Source organism: Sebastes umbrosus, chromosome 6 (assembly GCF_015220745.1).
Source record: "Sebastes umbrosus isolate fSebUmb1 chromosome 6, fSebUmb1.pri, whole genome shotgun sequence".
Taxonomy (NCBI): domain Eukaryota; kingdom Metazoa; phylum Chordata; class Actinopteri; order Perciformes; family Sebastidae; genus Sebastes; species Sebastes umbrosus.
The window spans coordinates 22731190-22755112 of NC_051274.1; the positions used below are offsets into that span (position 1 = coordinate 22731190).

The 23923-nt window shown below is 46.4% G+C and overlaps 1 protein-coding gene and 1 long non-coding RNA gene across 4 annotated transcripts in view; one reads left to right on the forward strand and one right to left on the reverse strand.

Moving 5' to 3' along the window:
- Window positions 1–23923, reverse strand: part of LOC119490573 — an 839978-nt gene that overhangs the window by 51327 nt on the left and 764728 nt on the right. The gene's annotated exons all lie outside the window — the stretch shown is intronic.
- Window positions 1–23923, forward strand: part of kmt2d (lysine (K)-specific methyltransferase 2D) — a 40159-nt gene that overhangs the window by 12236 nt on the left and 4000 nt on the right. The window contains exons 11-54 of one of the 3 annotated variants that reach the window (XM_037773986.1): window positions 175–291; window positions 434–1221; window positions 1897–2010; window positions 2133–2246; window positions 2371–2475; window positions 2569–2750; window positions 3006–3170; window positions 3380–3489; window positions 3623–3667; window positions 3778–3963; window positions 4065–4235; window positions 4321–4443; window positions 5215–5336; window positions 5436–5568; window positions 5687–5767; window positions 5852–5929; window positions 6043–6201; window positions 6352–6421; window positions 6591–6829; window positions 6945–7018; window positions 7426–7476; window positions 7596–9233; window positions 9320–9496; window positions 10228–10367; window positions 10731–12532; window positions 12625–12748; window positions 13912–13993; window positions 14086–14152; window positions 14262–14494; window positions 14630–17599; window positions 17696–17845; window positions 17947–18111; window positions 18953–19100; window positions 19191–19272; window positions 19364–19536; window positions 19700–19824; window positions 19910–20045; window positions 20198–20319; window positions 20413–21793; window positions 21908–22044; window positions 22414–22544; window positions 23100–23385; window positions 23580–23653; window positions 23743–23851. In XM_037773986.1, the coding sequence (XP_037629914.1) occupies window positions 175–291; window positions 434–1221; window positions 1897–2010; window positions 2133–2246; window positions 2371–2475; window positions 2569–2750; window positions 3006–3170; window positions 3380–3489; window positions 3623–3667; window positions 3778–3963; window positions 4065–4235; window positions 4321–4443; window positions 5215–5336; window positions 5436–5568; window positions 5687–5767; window positions 5852–5929; window positions 6043–6201; window positions 6352–6421; window positions 6591–6829; window positions 6945–7018; window positions 7426–7476; window positions 7596–9233; window positions 9320–9496; window positions 10228–10367; window positions 10731–12532; window positions 12625–12748; window positions 13912–13993; window positions 14086–14152; window positions 14262–14494; window positions 14630–17599; window positions 17696–17845; window positions 17947–18111; window positions 18953–19100; window positions 19191–19272; window positions 19364–19536; window positions 19700–19824; window positions 19910–20045; window positions 20198–20319; window positions 20413–21793; window positions 21908–22044; window positions 22414–22544; window positions 23100–23385; window positions 23580–23653; window positions 23743–23851 (13679 nt within the window). The remainder of the gene's footprint in view (window positions 1–174; window positions 292–433; window positions 1222–1896; window positions 2011–2132; window positions 2247–2370; window positions 2476–2568; window positions 2751–3005; window positions 3171–3379; window positions 3490–3622; window positions 3668–3777; window positions 3964–4064; window positions 4236–4320; window positions 4444–5214; window positions 5337–5435; window positions 5569–5686; window positions 5768–5851; window positions 5930–6042; window positions 6202–6351; window positions 6422–6590; window positions 6830–6944; window positions 7019–7425; window positions 7477–7595; window positions 9234–9319; window positions 9497–10227; window positions 10368–10730; window positions 12533–12624; window positions 12749–13911; window positions 13994–14085; window positions 14153–14261; window positions 14495–14629; window positions 17600–17695; window positions 17846–17946; window positions 18112–18952; window positions 19101–19190; window positions 19273–19363; window positions 19537–19699; window positions 19825–19909; window positions 20046–20197; window positions 20320–20412; window positions 21794–21907; window positions 22045–22413; window positions 22545–23099; window positions 23386–23579; window positions 23654–23742; window positions 23852–23923) is intronic. The other 2 variants (XM_037773988.1, XM_037773987.1) reach the window with 2 other exon arrangements.

Genomic DNA, 23923 nt, shown 5'->3' on the forward strand with positions numbered 1-23923 from the left:
GTAGATCACCATGTTTGATGAAGTTGATGTGGTTGCATGGTTCTTGCAGTTTTGAATGCGGTTACGGTTGAATGCACTTATTGTAGGTCACTTTGGATAAAGTGTCGGCTAAATAAATGTAATGTGGTTTAAGTCTGAGATATGCCTCTAAAAGTTAACTACTTTTGGCTTTAGGGGTGGAGTCTGCAGTTGTTGGGACAACAGACGGGGAGAAAATCACGGAGGACGAGTCGCAGGCAGCAACAGAGGAATTGACTTCTGAGGCACCCGTTGCTCCACTTGAGCCCACAGGTGAGCTCAGAACACACTGTGGACATATTTGAAAAAGAACACAAAGCAGTACTTTATTATTTGTATGGTGGTGTGCCGTAACTAATGATAGATTTATAAATGTTTACACTAATAACCGTGCATTCCTTAATCTCAAATGTAGAATGTGCAACGGAAGAACAGAGGGCCTCTTGTCTACCTGCTGATGAAGAGAGAGCAGAAGAGGCAGTCAGCCAGGTGACTCAAGCCACCCCTTCCCAGGACCCCACAGCAGAGACGCAGTCTGACAACCCCAAAGTAGAACCAACGCCAGTGTCGCAGCAGGGCCCTGAAAAAATGGAGGTGGAGAAGCAGGAGGCCACTCCCTCAGTGGAGCAAGAAGTGTCACCAGAGTTATTAAACAACGGCTCTGACGGCACTCCTATCACAGAATCATTCAGTAAGGATCCACCAAAGTTACCAGCTTCTCCTGCCTCTGTGGACAAAACGGAGCATTTGCTCATGGATAATCGGCAGGAAAGAAGTCCATGCCAGGACCCCCAGTCTCCTTCTCCTCTTTCTTTATCAGCAGACACACAAGAGGCCCTCTCTTCTATGGAAATGGAGGGGAGGTTACTACCTCACTCTGAGGAGGAGGACGACGAAGAGTATGATGAGCAAATGAAAGGAGAAGGACTTATCATCGACATAAAGCAGGAACCTCAGGAGCACGAGGTTAACGACGAGATGTCCTACATGAGCCATGGGGACGAGAGCAGCAGTGGCTTTCTGGGCTCTCCAGGAGAAGCTGATCCTCAGCTCTCCATGGAGTTTGGCCTCGTACCTGCTGGCCGCTCACACAACGATAACCTGCTCACTGAGACTGATGACTCGCTTCCCTTCGAACCCTTCAGAAACGACAGAGAGAAGGTGAAACGCAGAGGATCCCCAGGTCGCTCACGGGTCAAACAGGTGAGGTCATCATGTACAAATTTCTCTCTCTTTTTTTTTTTGCTTGAACAGCTGACGGTTTGCTTTAAAGGTATAATATATAACCGTTGTTGGTCGCTGTTTGTAAACACACAGCATTCAAATTTGGCCCCACCTCCACAGCTCAGAGGGAGAAAGAGCAGCGATGGTCGAGTAAGCTGTAAAGTGACTGAAGAGAGAGAGCGCCGCTAGTGAAAACAAAGCAGCAAATCAGAGAAATAAAACGTTATTTTCTGATTATTTTCCGGCAGTTACGTTCTAAAACACACAACTAACTCTGCACAACTCTATGGGAAGGTGCCAAATGAATACAGGCTTCCATAATAATGTCTGCTGGCTGTGGCTCAGCGCTGCTCTCGTCAAACTACAGACACACACTGATCATAGCTGCGCTAACAACACAGAGAGGAGATCACTGAAACACATGCACATAAACACAACCCGTTCTCATCTGTGAAATACGACCGCTTTGTATGTGGAGACTTGTGCCTCTGTATCAGAAGCCGAAGGGCTTGACACAGCGGCGGTATTTGACCACCTGAACGGGCTGCACACCCTGTGCACTGTTTATTATACCTTTTTAACTTTTGTTGTTTTTAAGATGTCATTGTCACATTGTTACAAAACGTCTTGACATTGTTTTTCCTCTGCTTGTAGGGCCGAAGCAACAGCTTTCCTGGGAAGCGCAGACCTCGAGGAGGTGGTGGAGGGAGAGGCCGTGGTGGGAGGTCACGCCTCAAAGCCATGGCCTCCTGCATCGATGCTTTCTTGGTGAGCTGTACTTCTATATTCTTTCACTTTTATAATGTGGTGATAATCACTCTTTTCATAATTTGTCATCTAATGACACATTTTGGCAGTACGTTTGTAACTTGTTATCCCCTTGTTCACAGCTAAGCATGACCACAGACACTGGAGTAAATAAGGAGGAGGAAGAAGAGGAAGATGACACCATGCAGAACACAGTGGTTCTTTTCTCAAACACCGATAAATTTGTCCTGCTCCAGGTACAGCTCTTGTTGTAGTGTGACATTTTTAATTAACCCTGTGGCACAACCACTGTCGCCACCTTGAAATGCAACGTAAATACTCTAATTTCCTCTCTTTTATTTTTTCTCTCCTCTGTTTTAGGATATGTGTGTCGTGTGTGGCAGTTTTGGAAAGGGTTCAGAGGGGCAGTTGTTGGCTTGTGCTCAGTGTGCCCAGTGTTACCATCCATACTGTGTGAACAGCAAAGTAAGCACAACGTTATCCTCTTTATTTATTTATTTTTTTCATCAGTGTATTTTTTTTAAATCCAGATAGATTTAACCCTGATATCTTCTGTAGATCACCAAGACGATGCTCCGTAAGGGCTGGCGCTGTTTGGAATGTATCGTGTGCGAGATGTGTGGAAAGGCGTCGGACCCATCCCGTCTGCTGCTGTGTGATGACTGTGATGTCAGCTATCACACCTACTGCTTGGACCCACCCCTACACAATGTCCCCAAGGGTGGTTGGAAGTGCAAATGGTAAAAAAAAGTGTAAACTCTAAGAGCACAATGCTACATTCAGCCTTGTAGCCTTGAATGGGGTCAAATGGAAATGAATACATGTAAATTTGCATATTATGTAAAATACTCATGCCTCAGCCCTGCATTAGCAATTCAGTGGCCCATCCCTCTGCCTCTTGCTTCTGTAGCAACTGAAAAAATGGTGCACCACTCAAATTGACATCTCTGTATAGCTGTATATTTCTTACAGAGTGCTTTATCACTTCTGTGCAGGTGTGTGTGCTGTGTGCAGTGTGGTTCCAACTCCCCGGGTTTCCACTGTGAGTGGCAGAACAACTACACCCACTGTGGCCCCTGTGCCAGCCTCGTCACCTGTCCGGTATGCAGAGAGAACTTCATGGAGGAGGAGCTGCTGCTGCAGTGTCAGTACTGCGATCGGTGGGTGCTGCTCATTAGAACTACACACACACACACAACCAGACACAGAAACTGAGGTATTCATGAGACCGCAGCTCTAATGAAGACAAGCGGGGAATGGATTATTTATGTATTTTTCACATCATGAATTATTCCGTAACATCTTTGATTCGCGGTGTGATTTGTTATGAAAAGTATGTGTATCAATGTATTTCTGTGTGCCTGTGCAGATGGGTCCATGCTGTATGTGAGAGTCTGTACACAGAGGATGAGGTGGAACAAGCTTCTGATGAAGGCTTTGCATGCACATCTTGCTCCGCATATGTTCCAAAACCCGTGGGTAAGTCTCAGACTGACTTTAAAACTGAAGACACAAAAACTATGGTTTAAAAATATACACCGGATATTCTCGTATTTACTGATGACATGTTTTTCTTTTGCTTTCTATCCGTGTTTTTTTCCTTTATTCACAGTAGTAGAGTCAGCCATTATGGCTTCAATAAAGATCAAAGAGCCAGGTTAGTAGATTTTGCTTATTCTTGTTTATTATCACAAACACATTACGCATGGTCATCATTTGTTCTTTTTTTACTGCAAGTCACTCATATTTGCAAATGTCACTTTACAGAGCCCCAGTTCTACCGGTTGGAGGGTGTGTGGCTGACAGAGTCTGGCATGTCCCTGCTTCGCAGCATCTCCATGTCGCCCCTGCACAAGAGACGGCAGCGTCGCTCTCGACTCGGCACTCTTTGTTGTGATGGAGGCCCTGATGGAATGGATCTCAGGGAGGTCGAAGATGGGGAGGATGGAAAAGGTTTGCACACTTCTCGCTCATCCACTGGTGTATTAACAATCTTCAGGGGTGTTTTGCTCCTTCTTAATGTAAGCAATTTCAATGTTATCTTGTATATCTAGGCTGTGGGGAGCCCATGGACTGTGAATCCAAGATGGAGAACCCTGGGAGCCCCGACAGAGAAGGCGGTGCAGAGGGAGGCGCCGAAGGCATGGGTGACTGCGATGGTCTCAAAGGAGGCGCAGAGGAGATGGATGATAGCAAAAAGAGAAAGCGGAAACCTTACAGGCCTGGTAAGCTACCAGGAATTTCATCATCCACAAAGATGTCGGAGCATCCACAAACTATTGACACATATTTATTTATAAATTGTACTAGGAATTGGAGGCTTCATGGTGCGACAAAGGAAGTGTCACACACGGATGAAGAAAGAATTCTTTGCCCAGTTGGCTGGAGAGACGACGTTAGATGGACAGCCAATAGAGAGAACCATTGACGAAGGTTAGTGAAAACAGTAGACTGAATTTTATTTCATCCAATATTAAAATGTTAAAATACAATAATTCAGAATTCAGGAAGTAGTAGTGACTAAATGGGGTGGAGGTTCAGTGCTTTATGGAGGAAAATGTTGACAGTTATTGAACATGGGAACTCCTTCAGACCAACATCAGCCTTGCGTGAAAAAAAGGCCACTCCGTTGACACGGCGGGGGGGCGCCAATGTAGAGGGATTGGGCAAAAAAAGCAGAGTCATCCAGAAAGAAAAAGTTGATCCTGGCTCAACTTTTGCTGCAATGCCATGTCATCCACCAAGGTGCTGAAGCAGCACGCCCCCCACCAACGCAACCCCTTACATTTTTAATTACACAGCTTTGTTGACTATTTGATTCTGATTGGTCAATCACGACGTTCTGCGGTCTGTTATTTCTTCAAAGCAGACCGTTGCTATGTATAACAGACCGTTGCCATGGGCGCAGTTCTGATGTCGGACCGTTTTTGTGTCAAATTATTGATTTCTTAAGTAAGTAGGCTTGTAATAAGCGGGATATTATACAGCTAGCGGGTCATTGTTGTGTCGCCCTGTCTGGGTTTATTTCACAACGATGACAGGTGCGCTGTACATTATCCCTTACTTAACGCATGGCTGTTTTTGGTCTGAACAAACTCTCATCTTCCTTCAATCATCATTACTAGAGGCAGCATAACTGCATTTGTTTTTTCGGGAATAATATAAATTTGGGAAACTGAATTGCATGGTTATATATATGTGTAGGACCTCACCCTGACACAGATAACATCATGGATCCTAAACCAGTGGAGGGCGAGGAACAGGCCAAGAAACGCCGGGGACGGAAGAAGAGCAAACTTGAGGACATGTTTCCAGCTTATCTCCAGGTTTGACGTCTCTCCATGCCTCATGCTTCAAACAGTTTTGAAACTTGTGGTATCCAGGGACCTAATGTTAACATCTGAAATGTTTGTAATTCACTGCAGGAGGCTTTCTTTGGGAAGACACTAATAGACTTGAGTAAGAAAGCTGTGATGATACCCCCAGGGCAGAGGCCAGGCGCATGCCTTGTCCGACCTCAATTACCAGCACCGTCGGGGGTCAAAACTTCTCCAGAGAGTAAGAACACTAACTTGACCTATGACGCATGAAAACTGTTCAAATTATTTGTGACACTGGGTGTGGGAAAAGGTTAGTACCTTTGTGACCTTTGTGCTCTTTGTGCTTCTCTCACTAGCTGAGGATCGTGTGGTGAAAGCTAATTTTCCTGTCAAGCAAGAGGGGGGTGAGGCCCCCCAGGCTCAGGGAGAAAGTGCAGGTAAGTGTCTGTTTGGACACTTTGCTACTAGTTTATTATGGTTTTGAAGTAATAACAGGTTGGTTTAAAATTTAAATTTTTCAGGAGTTTCTGCACCATCCTCATCGCTGAAGCACCAGGCGTCGACTGATCCTCAAGACTCTGATGCAGAAAAAAGCGAAGGTAGTCCCCTGAGAGGATACTTTGGTTTATACAGTATGCAACATGAACTTGGGGGAAAATGTAATACCTGATGTTAGCATCATACCTTACACGCTGTCGTTCTTGTGCGACAGGTCTTCCGCAAGGGGTGGAGAGTCAGGACTCTGAGCAGTTCTTCAGGAAGGTTCTGGGAGTGTCAGATGGCTCCTCTTTGGAGGGCATGAAGCCCATCTTGGAGGGCAGTAAGGGAGAACTCAATCGTAGCGCTCTGCCGCAGAGAGCTCTCCTCTCAGGTGTGTACAAGGGCATGTCTGGAGATGATCATATCATAAAACCATGAAACCATATTTGTTGTATGATTGAGGACTAAGTATGTAGTAAGTACACAAGTACGGTTTAAGTGAAGTTCGGCTTGGGATTCACACGTGGAAAATCTCTTGCAGGGTCCCTGCCCTCAGCTGGAATGATGGATGCTTTTCCTGGCCTCTCTCAGTCGCCGTTCTTTGATATGCGGTAGGACCAATACTGAATTGCCTAGTGCATTTAATTGTACAACAATCTGTAGTGTGTAGCTCTGCAAAAACTCAGATCATAGTGTAAAAGCAGACACGCAGTTTGATTTATTTTTCCAATGCTGTTGACACATATTATATAAGACAATAACATCTCATATGGTGCACAGGGACCGAGGAGGACTGTTCAGTCCAGATGGGGGTGAGGAGAGCCCCTGGGCCACTCCCTCGACCCCAGCAACCCCCTCCTCCCCACCGACCCCCACTGAGGGAGACGGTGATGGGCTGTCCTACAACCAGCGCAGTCTCCAGCGCTGGGAGAAAGACGAAGAGCTGGGAGAACTCTCAACCATTTCCCCTGTGCTTTATGCCAATACCAACTTTCCCACTCTCAGACAGGACTACCCAGGTGAGTGTGGAAGAAATAATATACCAATAGGCACATTATTACCAATGCTTTTTCATAGTAAAGTTTATAGCTCTGTTAGATATTGAGCAGCTGTTAAATATTTCTCCTGTCACAGACTGGGCCAGTCGCTGTAAGCAAATCATGAAGGTCTGGAGGAAGGTGTCAGCTGCTGACAAGGTTCCATATCTGGTAGGTTCTCTGTTTTATTTTGATTTATATTAACTCAGCAATTGTTTCCTGCAGTTTTCTTGTAACACAAATTTCTAAAATATAGTCAATGATGTCAGGTCCATGTTATTTTGTGTTTGAATTGTCCCTAGTGGCTTATGGTACCCTTACTTCTATGCAGAAAGCCTGAAGGGAAAAATGACCAAACACAGAATAGAAATATAGGGAACTGTTGTAATTTGAAATGTTTGATGGGTACTGTTTATTGGAACCCCGATGAGAAATTTGGCATTAGGATTATCCAGATTCAGTCTACATGTATGTATGTGTCTGCAATTAAACAAAACAAATTGTTAATTATTAACTAATATTTTTGTCATGCCGAAGTTAAAATTACATTTTAAATTATTTTAATATTCTTTTTGTAGCAAAAGGCCAAAGATAACCGAGCAGCTCAGCGGATCACCAAGGCGCAGAAGGTGATTAAAGCAGCAGCATCCTTTTGTATTGTCACGATAAAATAAAAGGTTTGGTAACTTTCAGGTCGTGGTGCAGCTTTTTCATGCTTCTTCTGTACCCTCCTCTCCTCTTCCCACAGCAGGCAGAGAGTCAGGTGTGCAGGCCGATCAAGACAGAGGGAGGAGTGCGTGTGAAGACCGAACGGCCCAGTTTACACCTCCAGATTCCTCCTCCTTCAGGCTCTGCGTCAATCTCTTCCCAGCCCAGCTCTGCAGAAAGCCCGTTTCCCTTCCCTCCAGATTCAGGATCATCCTCTGTCTTTTTCTCAGATGGACCTGTTAAGACTCCGGGCTCAGCTGAAATCCGGACAGACCCCTTGGCCAAGCTTCCTCCTCAGTCACCCCATTCTCACTCTCACCCAACCACACCCTACTCCCATGCTGGGGCCAGCCCCTTACAGGCCTCTTCCTCAGGTTATTCCGCTTCCGGCCCACAGGGTCCTCCTCAGGGACGGCCAGCCAGTCTTGGCCCCTTTGACATGCAACCAGGAACTCCTGGAACCCCCAGACGGGCTCAGCAGGTTGACCCCTACTTCAGATCACAGCTGCAGCAGCAACAGAGTCATCTACCACAATCACAGCAAGGCTCCCAGGAGTCCTTAGGACCTCCAGAAAGTCCTCATTCACGAGGCGCAGGGCTTGGGGAGTCGCCCATCTTCTCGCCATCCCACAACACCCACTACGGAGACCCTTTCAGAACCCAGCAAGGGATGGGACGGCCAGACTATGGTTCCGCCCCATCACCCTCTGCATTGGCTTCCTCACCTGCAAGCACAGGGCAGTACAGGGCTGATATGAGTGCACCTTCTCCACGCTCCTCTGCCGTTGGAAGACCTGATCTATCCACTGGCTCTCCTGCTGGGATGCTGGAGCCTGGGGATGTTTTATTCAAGGCACCTATGACGCCACGAATGCACCAAGGGGAGGGTGGGGCACTTCATCCTGGAGCTTCCCCTGGCCACCCCTCTGAAGGCTACAGGCAGTCTCCCTCCCACCCTTTCTCTGACCCCCACACTCAGCAACCGCTGACTCCCAGGCCGCAATCAGGCGACAACTGTTCTCTTGGACCCCAGAGACACCCTGTAGCTCAACAGGAACTATGCTCTAGAGTGCCCTCCAGCCCACAGTCCCAGGGCAGCTCTCAGTCTCCCCATACTCCTGGTGGCCTCTCCAATGATGCTTACTCTGTTCATTCTCCTGCTAACCCTCGTTTCCAATCCCCAGACCCTTGCTCTCAGCCACCCTCAAGGCCACAATCTAGAGACCCTTTTGCTACTATCCACAAACCCCCTCGCCCCTCCTCTGTTGCCCCAGAGGGAACTGCAAGCTACAAAAGCTCACCTCATCCTAACCAGCCACCTCCACCCCATCCCAACAACAGTTCCATAGGGGACCCTCTCTCTGGTAAACCGTCAGCACCTCCTACTTTCAGCCGCAGCCCCAGCACGGGAGGCTTCCAAATAACCCAACAGCAGAGTCAGATGTTACAGGGTCAGCTTCAGCAACAACAACAACAAACTCAACAGACGATGGGGGCAGACAGCTTCAGCTCCAGGGTGCCACCTCCTTCTGGGTCTCAAGAACTGCCAGCTGTCCGCCCTCCAGATGCACCTCATCAGCCAGCTTTGCCAGGCACTCAAGAAATGCCTGACATTTCAGCAGTGCAGGACCCCGCATTAATAGGCCTTAGCCCCACCGAGCTGGAGAAGCATCGACAGGTATCAAAGTATTAGCCAGTGAACAATCATGCAATGCGCCTCCTCCTAAGTGTTTTTGCTAATCAATGCTTCTTGTGTTTTTTTAGCGACTGAGGCTGCGGGAATTCTTAATCAGACAACAAATGCAGAGAAACTCCATTAGACAAGAGAAGGAGGCTGCTATTGCTGCTGCTGCTGGCAATGCATCCCCTGGCTGGTCTGGAGGAGAGATGGGAGCCTTTCAACAAGACAAGGCCCACAGAGCACCACCACCTTATCCACAGGTACACACCTTGGGCAATATGCCATAGCAATTAGGAAGATGTCTTTGTATGGCCTGTGTATAATACCAGAAGCACTAATTTAATGTGCACCATTTTATAGCTGAGGCTGTACTTTGACATTTAACTTGCACCAGGCAACAGAAGTCAAAGTAACAAAGTGAGCAGGGTGAGTAGAATCTAGGGCTGCAACTAATGATTATTTTCATTGTCGATTAATCTGTTGATTATTTTCTCAATAAATCAATTAGTTGTTTGGTCTATAAAATGGTGAAAAATGTGTTCCCCAAAGCCGGAATTTCTTGTTTTGTCCACTTCTCAAAGGGATTCAGTCATAGAGGAGTAAAGAAACAAGAAAATATTCACATTTAAGAAGCTGGAATCAGAGAATTTTGACTTTTTTTCCCCCTAAAAAAAATACTCATATCTATTAATTGATTATCAAAATAGTTGGCGATAAATTTAATAATTGATAAATAATCGATTAATCGTTGCAGCTCTTGTCGGATCCCCAGTTCCTTCTGTTGAAGTGTCCTTGGGCAAGACACTAAACCTCAAATTGCTCCAGATGGTCAGACGAGTGCCTTGCATGGCAGCTCACTGCCATCAGCGTGAGAACGTGTGGATGAATGAGAGGCAAATTGTAAAGAGCTTAGGATAAAAGTGCTGTATAAAAGCAACAGAGTAAAAGGAATGTTACATTTGCCTCTTTTTGCTGTTATTACTTCCTTTAGGATCGTGTTGCTGCTACTTCTGCTGGACCTCAGGTTTCTATGGCGGGGAAGATGCCCATGGCTGTTGGAGGCATGGAGGACAAGCTCATTCGCCCACCACCTACAGGAACCCCTGCCATCATGGATCCTAGTGCACTAAGGTAACCACATCATCGAAGTAGATTCACAACTGGTGTGAAATAATAACACTTGGTTCCCCTTACACAATTAGAAATGTTCCCCCACTCTTTGATTAATGGTAACACAAGAAATATTGTCATTTTGGTTGGTTACAATTATATTTGTAGCTGTATACATATACAAATATAAACATTCCTAAATTGTAATATTACTGGAACTGATTCCAGGAGCACAAATTGGTCACAGAAATGATTACTTGAGCCCAAAGAAATAATTAGCACCCTAAATTATTCCCACCTCTTGCATCTTGCAAATTCTGTAATACAGTACACAGTGTTTTAAATTGAAATACATTTTTTCTTTTGTGGGTTTCTGTCCTTCAGGCCACAAGGCCCCCCCAGACCTCAGGGCATGTATGCCCGTCCACCATTCCCTCCTCAGTGGCAGGGCCAGGCTCCAGGTCCAAGGAGGTTCCCCCAGCCTGGCATGGAGGCTATGGGCATAAGGCACAATCTCAACCCTGCTGTTAACATCCAGGGTATGGAAGGCATGGGTAATCCTCACACCATGATACCAGGACATGGAGGAGAGACCATGCAGCCAATGGGTCAAGGACCCCCACCACAGTTCATTGAATTGAGACACAACTCACAGAGGCTACCCCTCCGACCTCAGTTTATGCCTCGTGGACCCCAGCCCAGACCACGTCTCTTTGTCCCACAGCAAGAGATGGCAGCATCTTATGTTCAGCAACATCCCATAGCTCAAGCTGGTGGCATTCAAACAGAGGGGGGCAGCAACTCCCAGCTGGGGTTACAGCAGGGTAGACTGTCAGTTTTACTGCCTCAGCAGTCTACAGGCCAAGTAACACAACAGCCCCACATGCAGCCTCAGGCAGCTACTTCCACTCCAAACATTCCTGGCACTGAGCAGCATCAGCTTCGACAACCAGGCCTAGTCACACATCCCCAGCCTGCCCCGGCAGAAAATAGCGAGGAGCTGCCAGAGCCGGACCTTGATGGGCTCGGGGATGCCCAAGGGGATGGAGGTGTGGAGGATGAGGACGATTTGGCTCTAGACTTGGACCCCGACAAAGGAGATGATGACTTGGGCAACCTGGACAACCTTGAAACCAATGATCCACATCTAGACGACTTGCTCAACAGTGATGAGTTTGACCTGCTGGCTTACACTGACCCTGAACTGGACCAAGGAGACCCTAAAGATGTCTTTTCAGACCAGCTGCGGTTGGTGGAAGCAGAAAGTGAAGCACCTGGATCTGCGCTTGTTAAAGTGGAAGGAAAAGCTAAGGTGGAGCCAAGGCAGAAGTGTCTCACAACAGCTCCTGCCACTGCAAGGGGGTCTGCAACCCAACTGCCACCCTCTGCAGAAACCGTTGATATCACCAAGGTCAAAGTAGAGGACAGAGGTCTGACCCCTCAGCTGCATCCAGGACAGACTGTGGTGAAAGATGAAATAGGAGAAGCTGTGTCGATGCTTCTTGGTGAGACCGCACCATCAGCTAAGTCTGCACAATCAGAAAACCAGTCAGCTTCACTCAGTTCTGTTCGATTAGGGGGACTTCCGTACCCCCTGCCAGGGCAAGCTAACGCATTGCCTTTTCCTCCAGCTGCTCCACATGCAGATATTGGTGATGATCCGCTGGGGCTGCCTGATGTTGGGGGGCAGCACTCCCCTGCTGTAGATTTAGCAAAGGTCGAGAGCTCTTTAGATGGTGAACTGCCCCTTCTAATACAGGATCTGCTGGAGCATGAGAAGAAGGAGCTACAGAAGCAGCAACAGCAGCAACAGCTCAGTTCCCTCCACCAGGGAGGCATGGCGCCTCATTTTCCTGGCCTCTCAAGTCAACAGCCGAACCCACAGGCACCTGGTCAGATAATGCTGCAACACCACCATCGACCACCACCCCAAGGAATGATGGCTCAGCCAGGAATGGTACCCCGTGCTCCGCACATGTTACAACAACAACAACAGCAGCAGCAGCAGCAGCAGCAGCAAAGGCTTATGGGACCTGGAATGGCACCTCCACCTCACATGAACATGGCCCAGCAGCAAGCCATGGTGAGGATGAGGCCGCCAGGGATCCATACAGGTGTCACACATCAACCGCAGCCGCAGTCAGTGGTTAAACCACCTCTGGCCAACAACTTCTTCCCAGATAAAGGTAAGCACTGTTGCTCGTCACCGTCATCACTCTACGTAATGATGTTCTTTTCATACTATATCAACAGACTTTTTATTTTTATTTTATTGCAGATTTAGACAAATTTGCTACTGATGACCTCATGGATCCCATTGCCAAGGCAAAGATGGTGGCACTTAAGGGTATCAAGAGAGTGTTGGCACAGGATCCAATGGTTGGACCCCCTGGCATTAACAGGTATGTTTTTATTGTGTAAAACGTGTATACATTAGTTGGACATTTAAGTTTGGTCAGTATGGTTTCATTCAACAGATTTAAGTTCATTTTAATATACATAGAAAAACCTAAATGGAAATTACATAAATTTGTTTAAAAAAAATCTTTATCATCTGCAGACACAACATAGTCATACTGCTGACACCCAGCAGAGCATGTGTCTGTCCCACATGAAAAACAAAATAACTAGTTTCCCTGTTGCTTGTTGACCTATGCCCGAACGTGTCAGTGGTTGTTTGTAGTAACGGCAGATGTTGAAAAAAGAGGAAGTTGATATTCGGTTGTGTAATTGTTGTCTGTATTTATAAAAACAAACATACCTGCAACCTGCAGTTGCAATTTAGTTATAAAAATGTCACCATTCATGGTAACTGTTTTAGGCTCTGCATATGCAAATTGTTGAGCCACCTGTCTTGTATAAATACAGCCAGATAAACTTGTAGCCATTATAGCCATACACTTCCAACAGTTCACTTTGGGCTTTAAAAAATATTTTGCTAATGGTGGACACATTTTTAGAATTACACCTTTCAGTGTAATGCAATCCAATATCTACCTTTTGCTTAATTCAAAGTGTGGAAAAAACAACCTTAACAGGTGTTCTTTAAATTATGTAGTCTCATTACACCCTCTTCAAAACATCAGCATAAATTAACAAATGGAAACGCATGATTTGTGTTTTTGTTTGCTGATATTTTGGAATATCATGTAAAATTTGTGCAACATTTCGATGATTGTTCCATATTAACACAAGAGATGCTTAAAAAAAAACATTTAACAAAGAAGTGATACATATACTAGTAAGTGAAACTCCACTGCTAAGAGCTTCTGATTCAGAGGCAGTGGTGATTCACAATAGTCAGATCTGCAGTTACTGGCACAACCGTTTGCTGAGGCAGATGTTAAATAGTATTTTAAAAAGTGGATGTTGGACATGTTGTTTTCTCAAGACTGTTCTCCTTTCCTCATCCAGAGGGAGTGACGTAATATGCAGCAATATCAAAGTTTCCCTGTCTGTTTGCTAGTATCACAAGCAACCCGTAACATCATGGTAAATTACGTGCCATTACAGACCATTGTTCGGTACATTGCAGGTATAGTAATACGTTTTGCTTTCTGTTCAGGCAACAAGTTTCTCTGCTTGCTCAGAGGCTTGCCTCTGCCCCGGGCACAGATCCAGGTCAACTTACAGCTGGACCTCCAAAGGTATGCTGTCTTGCTTGTCAGATGTGATTGATTTACTTTCATTTGAAGTCTAATGTATTTGATTTATTTAAATGCTTTCTTTTCGTGTTTAGGAGGGAGAAACCAGTGATCCTACCCAGTCGAGACCTAACCCTCCTCAGTTTGTGCAAGGAATCATCAGTATGTTCTACTAATACTGCATCTTGTTAAAAATGTATTTAGTCATTGGGAAATGTTGCTCTCCCCATACTCTTTTCTGTTTGTCTTAAGTTATCCTCTTCTGTTACAGATGATGCAGAACAGCACCAATATGAAGAATGGCTTCTTCACACGCAGCAGTTACTCCAAATGCAGTTGAAATTTTTGGAGGAACAGATTGGAGTTCAGCGCAAATCACGCAAGGCGCTGTGTGCTAAGCAACGCACTGCTAAGAAAGCTGGCAGGGAGTTTGCTGAGGCAGATGCAGAGAAACTAAAGTTGGTTACAGAAGAGCAGAGCAAAATTCAGAAACAGCTTGACCAGGTGTGTAGATTTTAAAGAATCTAATAAAGACAACTGCATAGACCTTTTATGAAAAGTTGACAAACATGTCAACAGTAACGGCCCTTTGCATCTTGATATACAAATTTATTTCTGTTCGTATTTATTCTGCTCTAGGTACGCAAGCAGCAGAAGGAGCACACCAATCTCATTGCAGAGTACAGAAGCAAGCAGCAGCAGCATCAGCAAAGCTCAGGTATTCTTACCCCAGGTCATTCTGCACAGGGGCCACCACCTCAAATGTTTCCCAAGATGCCTGGCCAGATGATGATGGGCCAACAGGGAACTCCAGTAATGGGCCAGCACCCTGGTGTGATGCCCCAAGGTGTAATGCCTGTCAGGATGCCCCAAGGGCAGCCCTTTATTGGTGGAGCTCAACCCCAGCTTCCTCCAGCTCTGGGAGTCAGTGTTGCCAGGGCCCCAGGTCCTCCTGGGGCACCAACAGGATTCTTCCCACAGGGGCCTGGCATGCAAGCAGCAGACCCTAGGCTTCTCCAAGAAAGACAGCTTCAACATAGGATGCAGATGGCAAAGCTCCAGCAACAGCAACAGCAGCAGCAGGTGATGATGGGCCAGCAACCAATGCCACACCCAAATCATCAGCCTGGCTTAATCGCTCAGCCACCGTCCGGTATGATGGGGAACCCACTTATGGCCCAACAACAAGCAAACACTCAGCAGGGAATGCTAGCCAACCAGGCCAATCAACAGAACATGGTGCAGGTTCCACAAGGAATGGTTGGAGGCCAGCCTGTGGCTCCACTGCCACAGAACCTTGCAGGAGGCCAGCCTATTAACCATGCTCAGGCCATGATGGCAGTTCAACCAGGGATTATGGGGAATCCGCCAGTTGCACCATCACTGCAACAGAGGCCTCAGCTGATGATGGGTCAGCAGGGAATGGTTGGATCTCCAGGTCATCCTGGCCTCAGGGGTCCTCAAGCCCAGTTGACTCCACAACAACAGAACATTCTGGCCCAACGCATGCTTGCGTCTCAGCAACAGCAGCAACAGCAGCAGCAGCAGCAGCAGCAAAATGTTGCAAAGAATTTGGCCCACCTTCAGCAGCAGCAGCAGCAGATGGCACAGCAAAGACAACAAACACAGTTGATCAGTCAATCCAGCCAAGAGCAAGGAGTGCTCTCCCAACCCTCTACCCCACAGATGGGCTCCTCGCCTTCAGCAGGAAGTATCACGCCCCAGCCACAGGGAGCTACAGACAACCAAAACTCAGGCCCCAAAGAGGGTGGGATCCTCAGCCCTGATTCAAGAACGCCACCACAGCAGAGTGGACCCTCTACTCCCAATCAGATGTCCCAACTAGGCTCTGCAAATGATCATCAAACTGACTTGGGACGACAGCAATTACAGCAGCATCAAAACCAGGTTTATATGGCCCAGCAGCAACAATCAAATCCTCAGCCTGTACCTGAGCAACAAACAGGTTTGGTTGGAAGCCAACAAACTGGCGTGCTTCAGCAACATCCGCAACAACTTCCGCTCACTCTCCAGAGGCAAGGCTCCCTCAGTATTGACAAGCCCATCTTGATGACCGTTAAAGAGGAAGGAAAACCAAATGATTTCCTAGCTCAGCAGCAACAACAGCAAACAGTTCAGAACTCCATGCAGCAGTCACAGGATCCCAACATCCAACAGCAGATCATAGGCCAGAACCATCCTGGCCAGCCACAGCCTGTTGTGATGGGCCATAATCCACAACAACAAGCCCTCATGGCCCAGCAGCAAAAACAACAGGCCATGATGGGCATGATGAGAGCCCAGCAGCAAGGGATGATGGCACAGAGGCCTGTGGGTCCACCTGGACAGATCCGCACCCCTATCAACATCCAGGCTATTATTGCTCAGAATCCTCAGCTCCGCAACCTTCCCCCAAACCAGCAGATACAGCACATCCAGGCCATGATTGCCCAGAGGCAGCTCCAACAAGGACAGATGCTGCGGATGTCAATGGGTCAAGGCCAGCAAGGTCAGTTGAGGCCTCACATGCCCCCAGGACAGATGCCGCAGGTTGTGCAGCAGATGCCATATGGAGTCATGGGGAAGCCAGGAGCAGTGGGCACTCAGCAACAATCAGGCATGTTGGGCCAACAACCTGGTGTTGCTCCCCACATGCAGCAGGGGATGATGGTCCCTGGGCAACAACAGCCACAAGTAGGGGAGATGATGCAACAACATATTATGAGAGGCCAGGTACCAGTGCCGCCTTCCCCAATGGACCAGGGCCGCATGGTAAGGCCAACATCTCCACGTCAGCCAATAGCCAACTCTCCTGGGCACGCGTTTAATCAAGCTATGGGGATGCGTCCAACCACTCCCAACCAGAACCAACAAGCACTACTGGCAGCTGCAGCAGGCCGCATGCAGGGTTCTCCATCCCATGCGTATTCTCCAAGAGGTCCCTTCGGCATGAGCCCGGCCCACCCGGCCTCACCTCATTCATCCCATGTCTCCTCACCTTCTATAGCCGACAGTAGGGCTGGAAGGGGGAGTCCGTACAGCCACGTCAAGGCATCTCCACTCAGGTCACCTGGAGCCAAGAGTCCGCTTGATTGTCCAGGGCTGAAAGTAGAAGCTCAGACATCAGGCAATGAAACATCTCACTCGGCCTCAGTTATCCCCAACGGTCCACAGAAAGGCGTGAATGTTCAGCAGCAGTCGCAGCAGGTCACAGAGAGCCATGGTCAACACACACAACATGGCCCCAGAGCAGGGGAGCTATGCAAGATGACCCTACAGAACATTAAACAGGAACCAAGAGAGGTTCAGTGTGATGGTGCGCCAGAGGCTCATCCTGGGGCAATAAAGCGAGAAGCATCGGGTGAGGCGGTTACTTCTGGGAACAACACTGGCTTTATTAATGCTGGAAACATGGCCGGAGACCCTGGGACTCAAGCCCCTCGATCTGAGACTGGACAACAACTACTACAGAAACTCCTGAGAACCAAGAACCTTCAGCTTGGTGCTCAGAGGCCTTCTGAAGGCATCCACAATGAGATCAATGGCCACATCAACAGCAAGCTGGCAATGCTGGAACAAAAACTTCAAGGGACTCCGCGAAATATGGAGGTATGTTTTTTTCTTCTGTGCAATCATTCTTTTTGCCCTCATCATGTTGTTGTCAGTGGGGAAAGAACCTCTCATTCCTTTTCTTGACCTTTACAGGATTTACAGTCTATAACAAAAAGGGCTCCTGCACAAAAGCCAAAGCGCTCTAATAAGTCAACTGGAGACCGAGGGCCTAACGCACGGAAGAAGAATAAGAAGGAAGAAGTCGGAAAAAGTGCTGAAGCCCTGATAAAGCAACTCAAACAGGTAAAAGGATGGCAAATATTAGCTTCCAAAATGATTTTCGCCATTGATGTTTTGAAGAGTGGTTCTTTATCATGTTTCATTAATGGACATTTACCCACCAGGGTCTCTCTCTGCTGCCCCTGATGGAGCCTACAATCACTGCCAGTTTGGATCTGTTTGCCCCTTTTGGAAGCAGCCCAGCCAGTGGCAAAGCCCAGCTCAAAGGATCCTTTGGAAATGCAGTGCTGGACAATATCCCAGACTATTATTCTCAATTACTCACAAAGGTATAATGAAGCTGCAACATGTACCAACTAGGGCTGTCAGTCGATTAAAATATTTAATCGCAAATGAATCATGCATTTTTTATCTGTTTAAAATGTACCTTAAAGGGAGATGTGTCAAGTATTGAATACTCTTATCAACATAGGAGTGGGCAAATATGCTTATTTTATGCAAATGTATGTATACATTTATTATTGAAAATCAATTAACAACACAAAAAAATTACAAATATTGTCCAGAAACCCTCACAGGTACTGCATTTAGCATAAAAATATGCTCAAATCATATCATGGCAAACTCAAGCCCAACAGGCAACAACAGCTGTCAGTGTGTCAGTGTGCTGACTTGACTATGACTTGCCCCAAACTGCACGTAATTATCATAAAGTGGGCATGTCTGTAAAGGGAGACTCGTGGGTACCCATAGAACCCATTTTCATTCACATATCTTGAGGTCAGTGGTCAAGGGACCTGTTTGAAAATGGCCATGCCAGTTTGTCCTCGCCAAAATGAAACGCAAGTTTGGAACATTATTTAGTCTCCGTCACGACAAGCCAGTATGACATGGTTGGTATCAATGGATTCCTCAGGTTTTTTTAGTTTCATATGATGCCCATATCTTCACTCTAGCTTTAAAACTGAACCCCACTACAACCTAAAAATCGCAAGTTGCGTTAATGCGTTGAAGAAATTAGTGGCATTAAAGCAAATTTGCGTTAACGTTAATGTTGACAGCCCTAGTACCAACAGTTAGCTATAGCAGGCTGTGACAACATTTGTTTGTTGATTAATACTTCAAGAACAGTCTTTCATATTTTGAGGATAATGTTTTGTGCCTTCACAGAGTAACCTCAGCAACCCACCAACACCTCCATCCTCCCTGCCACCTACTCCTCCGCCTTCAGTACAGCACAAACTGCTGAATGGAGTGACTCCTGGGGAGGAGTTGTCTGAGGGTCAGAAAGACACAGAGCCAGCCGAAGAGCCAATGGGTAAGCAATGAGGGATTTGAAATTAATGTTTTTCATGAATATTGAATTTCATCTAATTGGGTTCTAAATACTTGATAATTTCTCCTGCAGATTCTGTTAAAGAGGAGGTGAAGAGTGTAGACATCCTAGCAGCTCTCCCCACCCCGCCACATAACCAGAATGAGGACATCAGGTACAATAGGACAATTCTCTTGAGTTCAATCAGAATACATGGATTTCTTGATGCTGAGTGGCTATAAATGTAGGAAATGTCTTTCTAACAGGATGGAGAGTGATGACGAGGATGCCCCAGAAAGCATCATCCCGGCATCCTCCCCTGAGAGCAACGTAGGAGATGAAACGCCACGCTTCCCTCATCTACGGGAGCCTAAAGAGGAGGAGACAGAGAGAGCAATATCCCCCATCATCCCCCTCATACCTCGCACTGCCATCCCAGGTATTATACAACATTCTGAATGTAATTCCCCCAAAACAACAGCAACATTTGAAATCCATCCCGAATGTGTTGCATTTTATTGTTCAAGTATAATTTAATTTTACCATTCAATCCATTTATATTATTAAAATGATAACAAATAATGTACATATTTTTCTTTCAGCATTCCCAGAAAACAAAACATTTGAAGCAGCCGATAGCAAGGTTGTTTCCACATCCAACCATTGGGACAAGGCCAAAAACAACGAAGTGTCTGTTACCTTCACATTGTCCTCTGCTGCAGCTAAGGTACTCAGCCATGATTATCATTGCACCCTGGTTAACCTTTATTTATTTTTATGCATAATTAACACAAAACTGACATTTTTTCCAGAAACTGAACCATGTCATGTTGGCCATGGCCCAGCTACTCAATATTAGGATGCCGGGGTCTTATGAGGTGACTTTCCCTCCCCAAAACCCTGACATGCCCGGGGTGGATGGGCCTGGAAAAGAACCCGACCAGTCAGGTATGCATTTACAGATTATTGTTCATTTGGATTATTCAGTTGTCTCATTGGGTCAGGATAATCACAACAACAGCTCTCAAACATGAATGCAAGACTTTTAAGTTTATTAATCTATAAATAATGACTAATATTAAGGTGGTCATGTCTTCCAGGGGCTCTGTGTACAAAGGACGGCGCTTCTCCCAGTCAGGATGAGTGGCTAAGGCAGTTTGACGTGTCTCTACCAGGCTGTACATTGAAGAAACAAGTGGACATTCTGGCACTTATTAAACAGGTCAGTCATTGATCTTTTTTTAATCATATGCTGCGTATTATGTATTTCTTGAAAGTTGGAGATATGAGATGTATGTGCATTTTTTTCTCTCAGGAATTCCCAGACAAAGAAGACCAACCGGCCCAGCACTGTTATACAACCAAAGTAAACGACTTGGATGTGCGCCACCTTCCTCCTATACCAGTGGAAGAATCTCCACCTCCATCACCATCCCCTCCACATCCTCCGCCATCAGTCCCAGTTCCAACTAGTGAAGCTGAACCTTCCAAAAAATCAGCCTCTCCATCCCCGCCTCCCTCCAGTCCAACCATTGTTCAGATCCAGATCAAGACTGAGCCTGAACCGGATGATGGTCCTCTTCCTATTGATGCTGCTCAACCAACTGATGACACAGAGTCTGAAGTTGCAGCTCTAGAGTCGGTCACTGATCCAGCAACTTCCGCTGCAGTTCCAGATCCTGCTGCTCCTACTGAAGATCATCTGAGTCTTGCTGTCAAGGAGGAGGACTTGGCCTCTGATCCAGCTCAACCTCCTCAAGATTCTCCCAGCAACATAGAGTCTTCCCCTAAGGCTGTCAAGCAGCGCAGGCCTCTCTCCCCTGACGAGGAGGTGGTACATCCCAAAGTGAAAAAATGGAAGGGCATTCGCTGGAAGCGTCTTCAGATTGTCATCACAATACGTAAGGGTGGGTCTAAGAAAGAGAGCAGCCGTGAGGTGTCTGAGCTAATGGAACGCCTGCGCATTACTCTTCGACCAGACAGGCTGCCTCGGGATAAACGCAAATGCTGCTTCTGCCATGATGAAGGCGATGGAGCCACAGATGGGCCTGCCCGGTTGCTTAACATCGATGTGGACTTGTGGGTGCACCTCAACTGTGCCCTGTGGTCCACGGAGGTGTATGAGACGCAGGGGGGTGCCCTCATCAACGTGGAAGTAGCTCTGCGTCGCGGATTGAGGACTCTTTGCGCATACTGCCAGAAAACAGGCGCCACAAACAGCTGCAACAGAATACGCTGTCCGAATGTCTACCACTTCGCCTGTGCCATCCGGGCGCGCTGCATGTTCTTCAAGGACAAGACCATGTTGTGCACCCAGCACAAGCTGAAGGGCCCCAGTGAAGACGAACTCACCATGTTTGCCGTTTTACGGCGCGTCTACATCGAGCGTGATGAGGTGAAGCAGATTGCCAGCATCTTGCAGCGAGGCGACCGTATCCACCTGTTTCGTGTTGGTGGTCTCATCTTTCATGCTGTTGGCCAGTTGCTACCATCCCAGATGACCAACTTCCACTCACCCACTGCCATCTTCCCTGTTGGCTACGAGGCCACACGCATCTACTGGAGCACGCGTGTGCCCAACAAGCGCTGTCGCTACCGCTGCCGCATCAACGAGGATGAAGGTCGCCCCCTGTTCGAGGTGCGTGTTCTGGAGCATGGCATGGAGGACTTGCAGTACCGTGACACTACACCAGAGGGTAAGAAGTCATACACCGCTCCCACTTTATGTTACATAGTATCTCAGTGTTTTCCATTTGAAATAACATAATAATGACCATTGACTGTTTTAATTCTGTTTTAATTGCCATTAGGGATCTGGGAACGAGTGGTTCAGCAGGTGGCTAAACTCCGAGATGACTCGTCCATGTTGAAGCTGTTCACCGAACATGTGAAGGGAGAGGAGATGTATGGCCTCACCATTCATGCTGTCATGCGTATCACGGAGTCGGTAAGAATATGCATCAAGAAAAATCACCTTATCTCCCAGTTGTAATTTAAGCTCCTTTGCAAGCCAATATTCACACGTACTAGAAGTTGACATCTTTATAGTAAGTAAGTATTTATTTGTTGCGCTTCTTAAAAACCTTTTTAACTGCCAAATCAGTACAATAGTACTGTATGAAATACTGGAAAAAAAGATTAAAAGAAAGCCCTGATTGATTGTTATAGACTAAAGCAAACACAAGCAGACATGACATTATACAGAAAGCTTAACCAGACCCACAACTAAGGCCAGACGTTGAGACCTGTGGGCTACAATGGTTCTACTGTAGATCAAAGTGCATGATTAACATAATTTGTGTTTGTTGTGTTTTAGTTGCCCGGAGTGGAGAACTGCCAGACCTACCTGTTCCGATATGGCCGTCACCCTCTGATGGAGCTCCCTCTGATGATCAATCCCTCTGGCTCTGCTCGCTCCGAGCCCAAAGTCCCCACACAGTGCAAGAGGTAAAGCAGCGTTATTGTAGCTATTAGCCACACATTATCCAGCAGAGTAAAACCTGTGTGATCGGTCTAAAATCGTTTGAAGCTTGGCGTCTTGTTGATTTAAATGAATACTTTTGTACAATAACTCATTAACACATTATCAGTGTAGCATAGCAATAAAGCCTAATAATTAGGGCTGTCAATCGATTCAAGTTTTTTTTCATCTGTCCAAAATGTACCTTAAAGGGAGATTTTTCCTCGCCAAAATTTAGTGCAAGTTCAGAGCATTATTTAACGTCCTTCATGACAAGCTAGTATGACATGGTTGGTACCAATGGATTCCTAAAAGGTTTTATAGTTTAATATGATGCCAGTATCTTCACTTTTAAAGGTACTGTTTGTAACTTCTAACACGTATAAATCTGCTAATTGCTCAAATTGATTATTATGAGATGATTTTCAGTTGGATGCAGTCCCATGTTGTGCAGACATTTTTACCAAAGAACCTTGAATGTCTTAATGCATCTTCCAAATGACAGGACACTTACTCACATTTTCATTTCTGTTTGTCCCAAGGCCTCACACTCTAAATAGCACCAGCGTGTCAAAGGCCTACCAGAGTACCTTCACCGGAGAGCTCAACACACCATACAGCAAGCAGTTTGTCCACTCCAAGTCGTCGCAGTATCGGCGCCTGAAGACGGAGTGGAAGAATAACGTGTATCTGGCACGATCCCGCATTCAGGGCCTGGGTCTGTACGCTGCTAAGGATCTGGAGAAGCACACCATGGTCATCGAGTACATTGGCACTGTCATACGCAACGAAGTGGCCAATCGCCGTGAGAAGATCTACGAGTTCCAGGTACGCAAATTTAACACTGGCACTTGAATACAAAGAACATAAGAAGTATTCCTTTGGTTTAAAGTTTAAGGAACACACATAAATACGAAAATAACCCTTTTCGGGTGGGGAAATATTACATTTCTTTTTAAATATTAATTGAAAAGTGTTTATCAACCATCTACTTTTTTTGTTTTTTCCTACTTCTAACTTAGAACCGTGGGATCTACATGTTCCGCATCAACAATGAGCAGGTGATTGATGCCACTCTGACAGGAGGCCCAGCTCGGTGAGTGTTGATTTGTGATTGGTTGCCTCATTGTAAACCCTTGAGTCTGATATGTTTTTTAACTGACCTTTTTTTTTTCTCTTTTCCAGCTACGTCAACCATTCCTGTGCCCCGAACTGTGTTGCAGAAGTTGTAACATTTGACAAAGAAGACAAGATTATCATCATTTCCAGCCGCAGGATCCCCAAGGGAGAAGAGGTGAAGTGCATTAGAAAACTAAGGGCCTGTGTCCATACAGCGTCTTTTTCTGGGGAGCGCTTCATCCAAGCG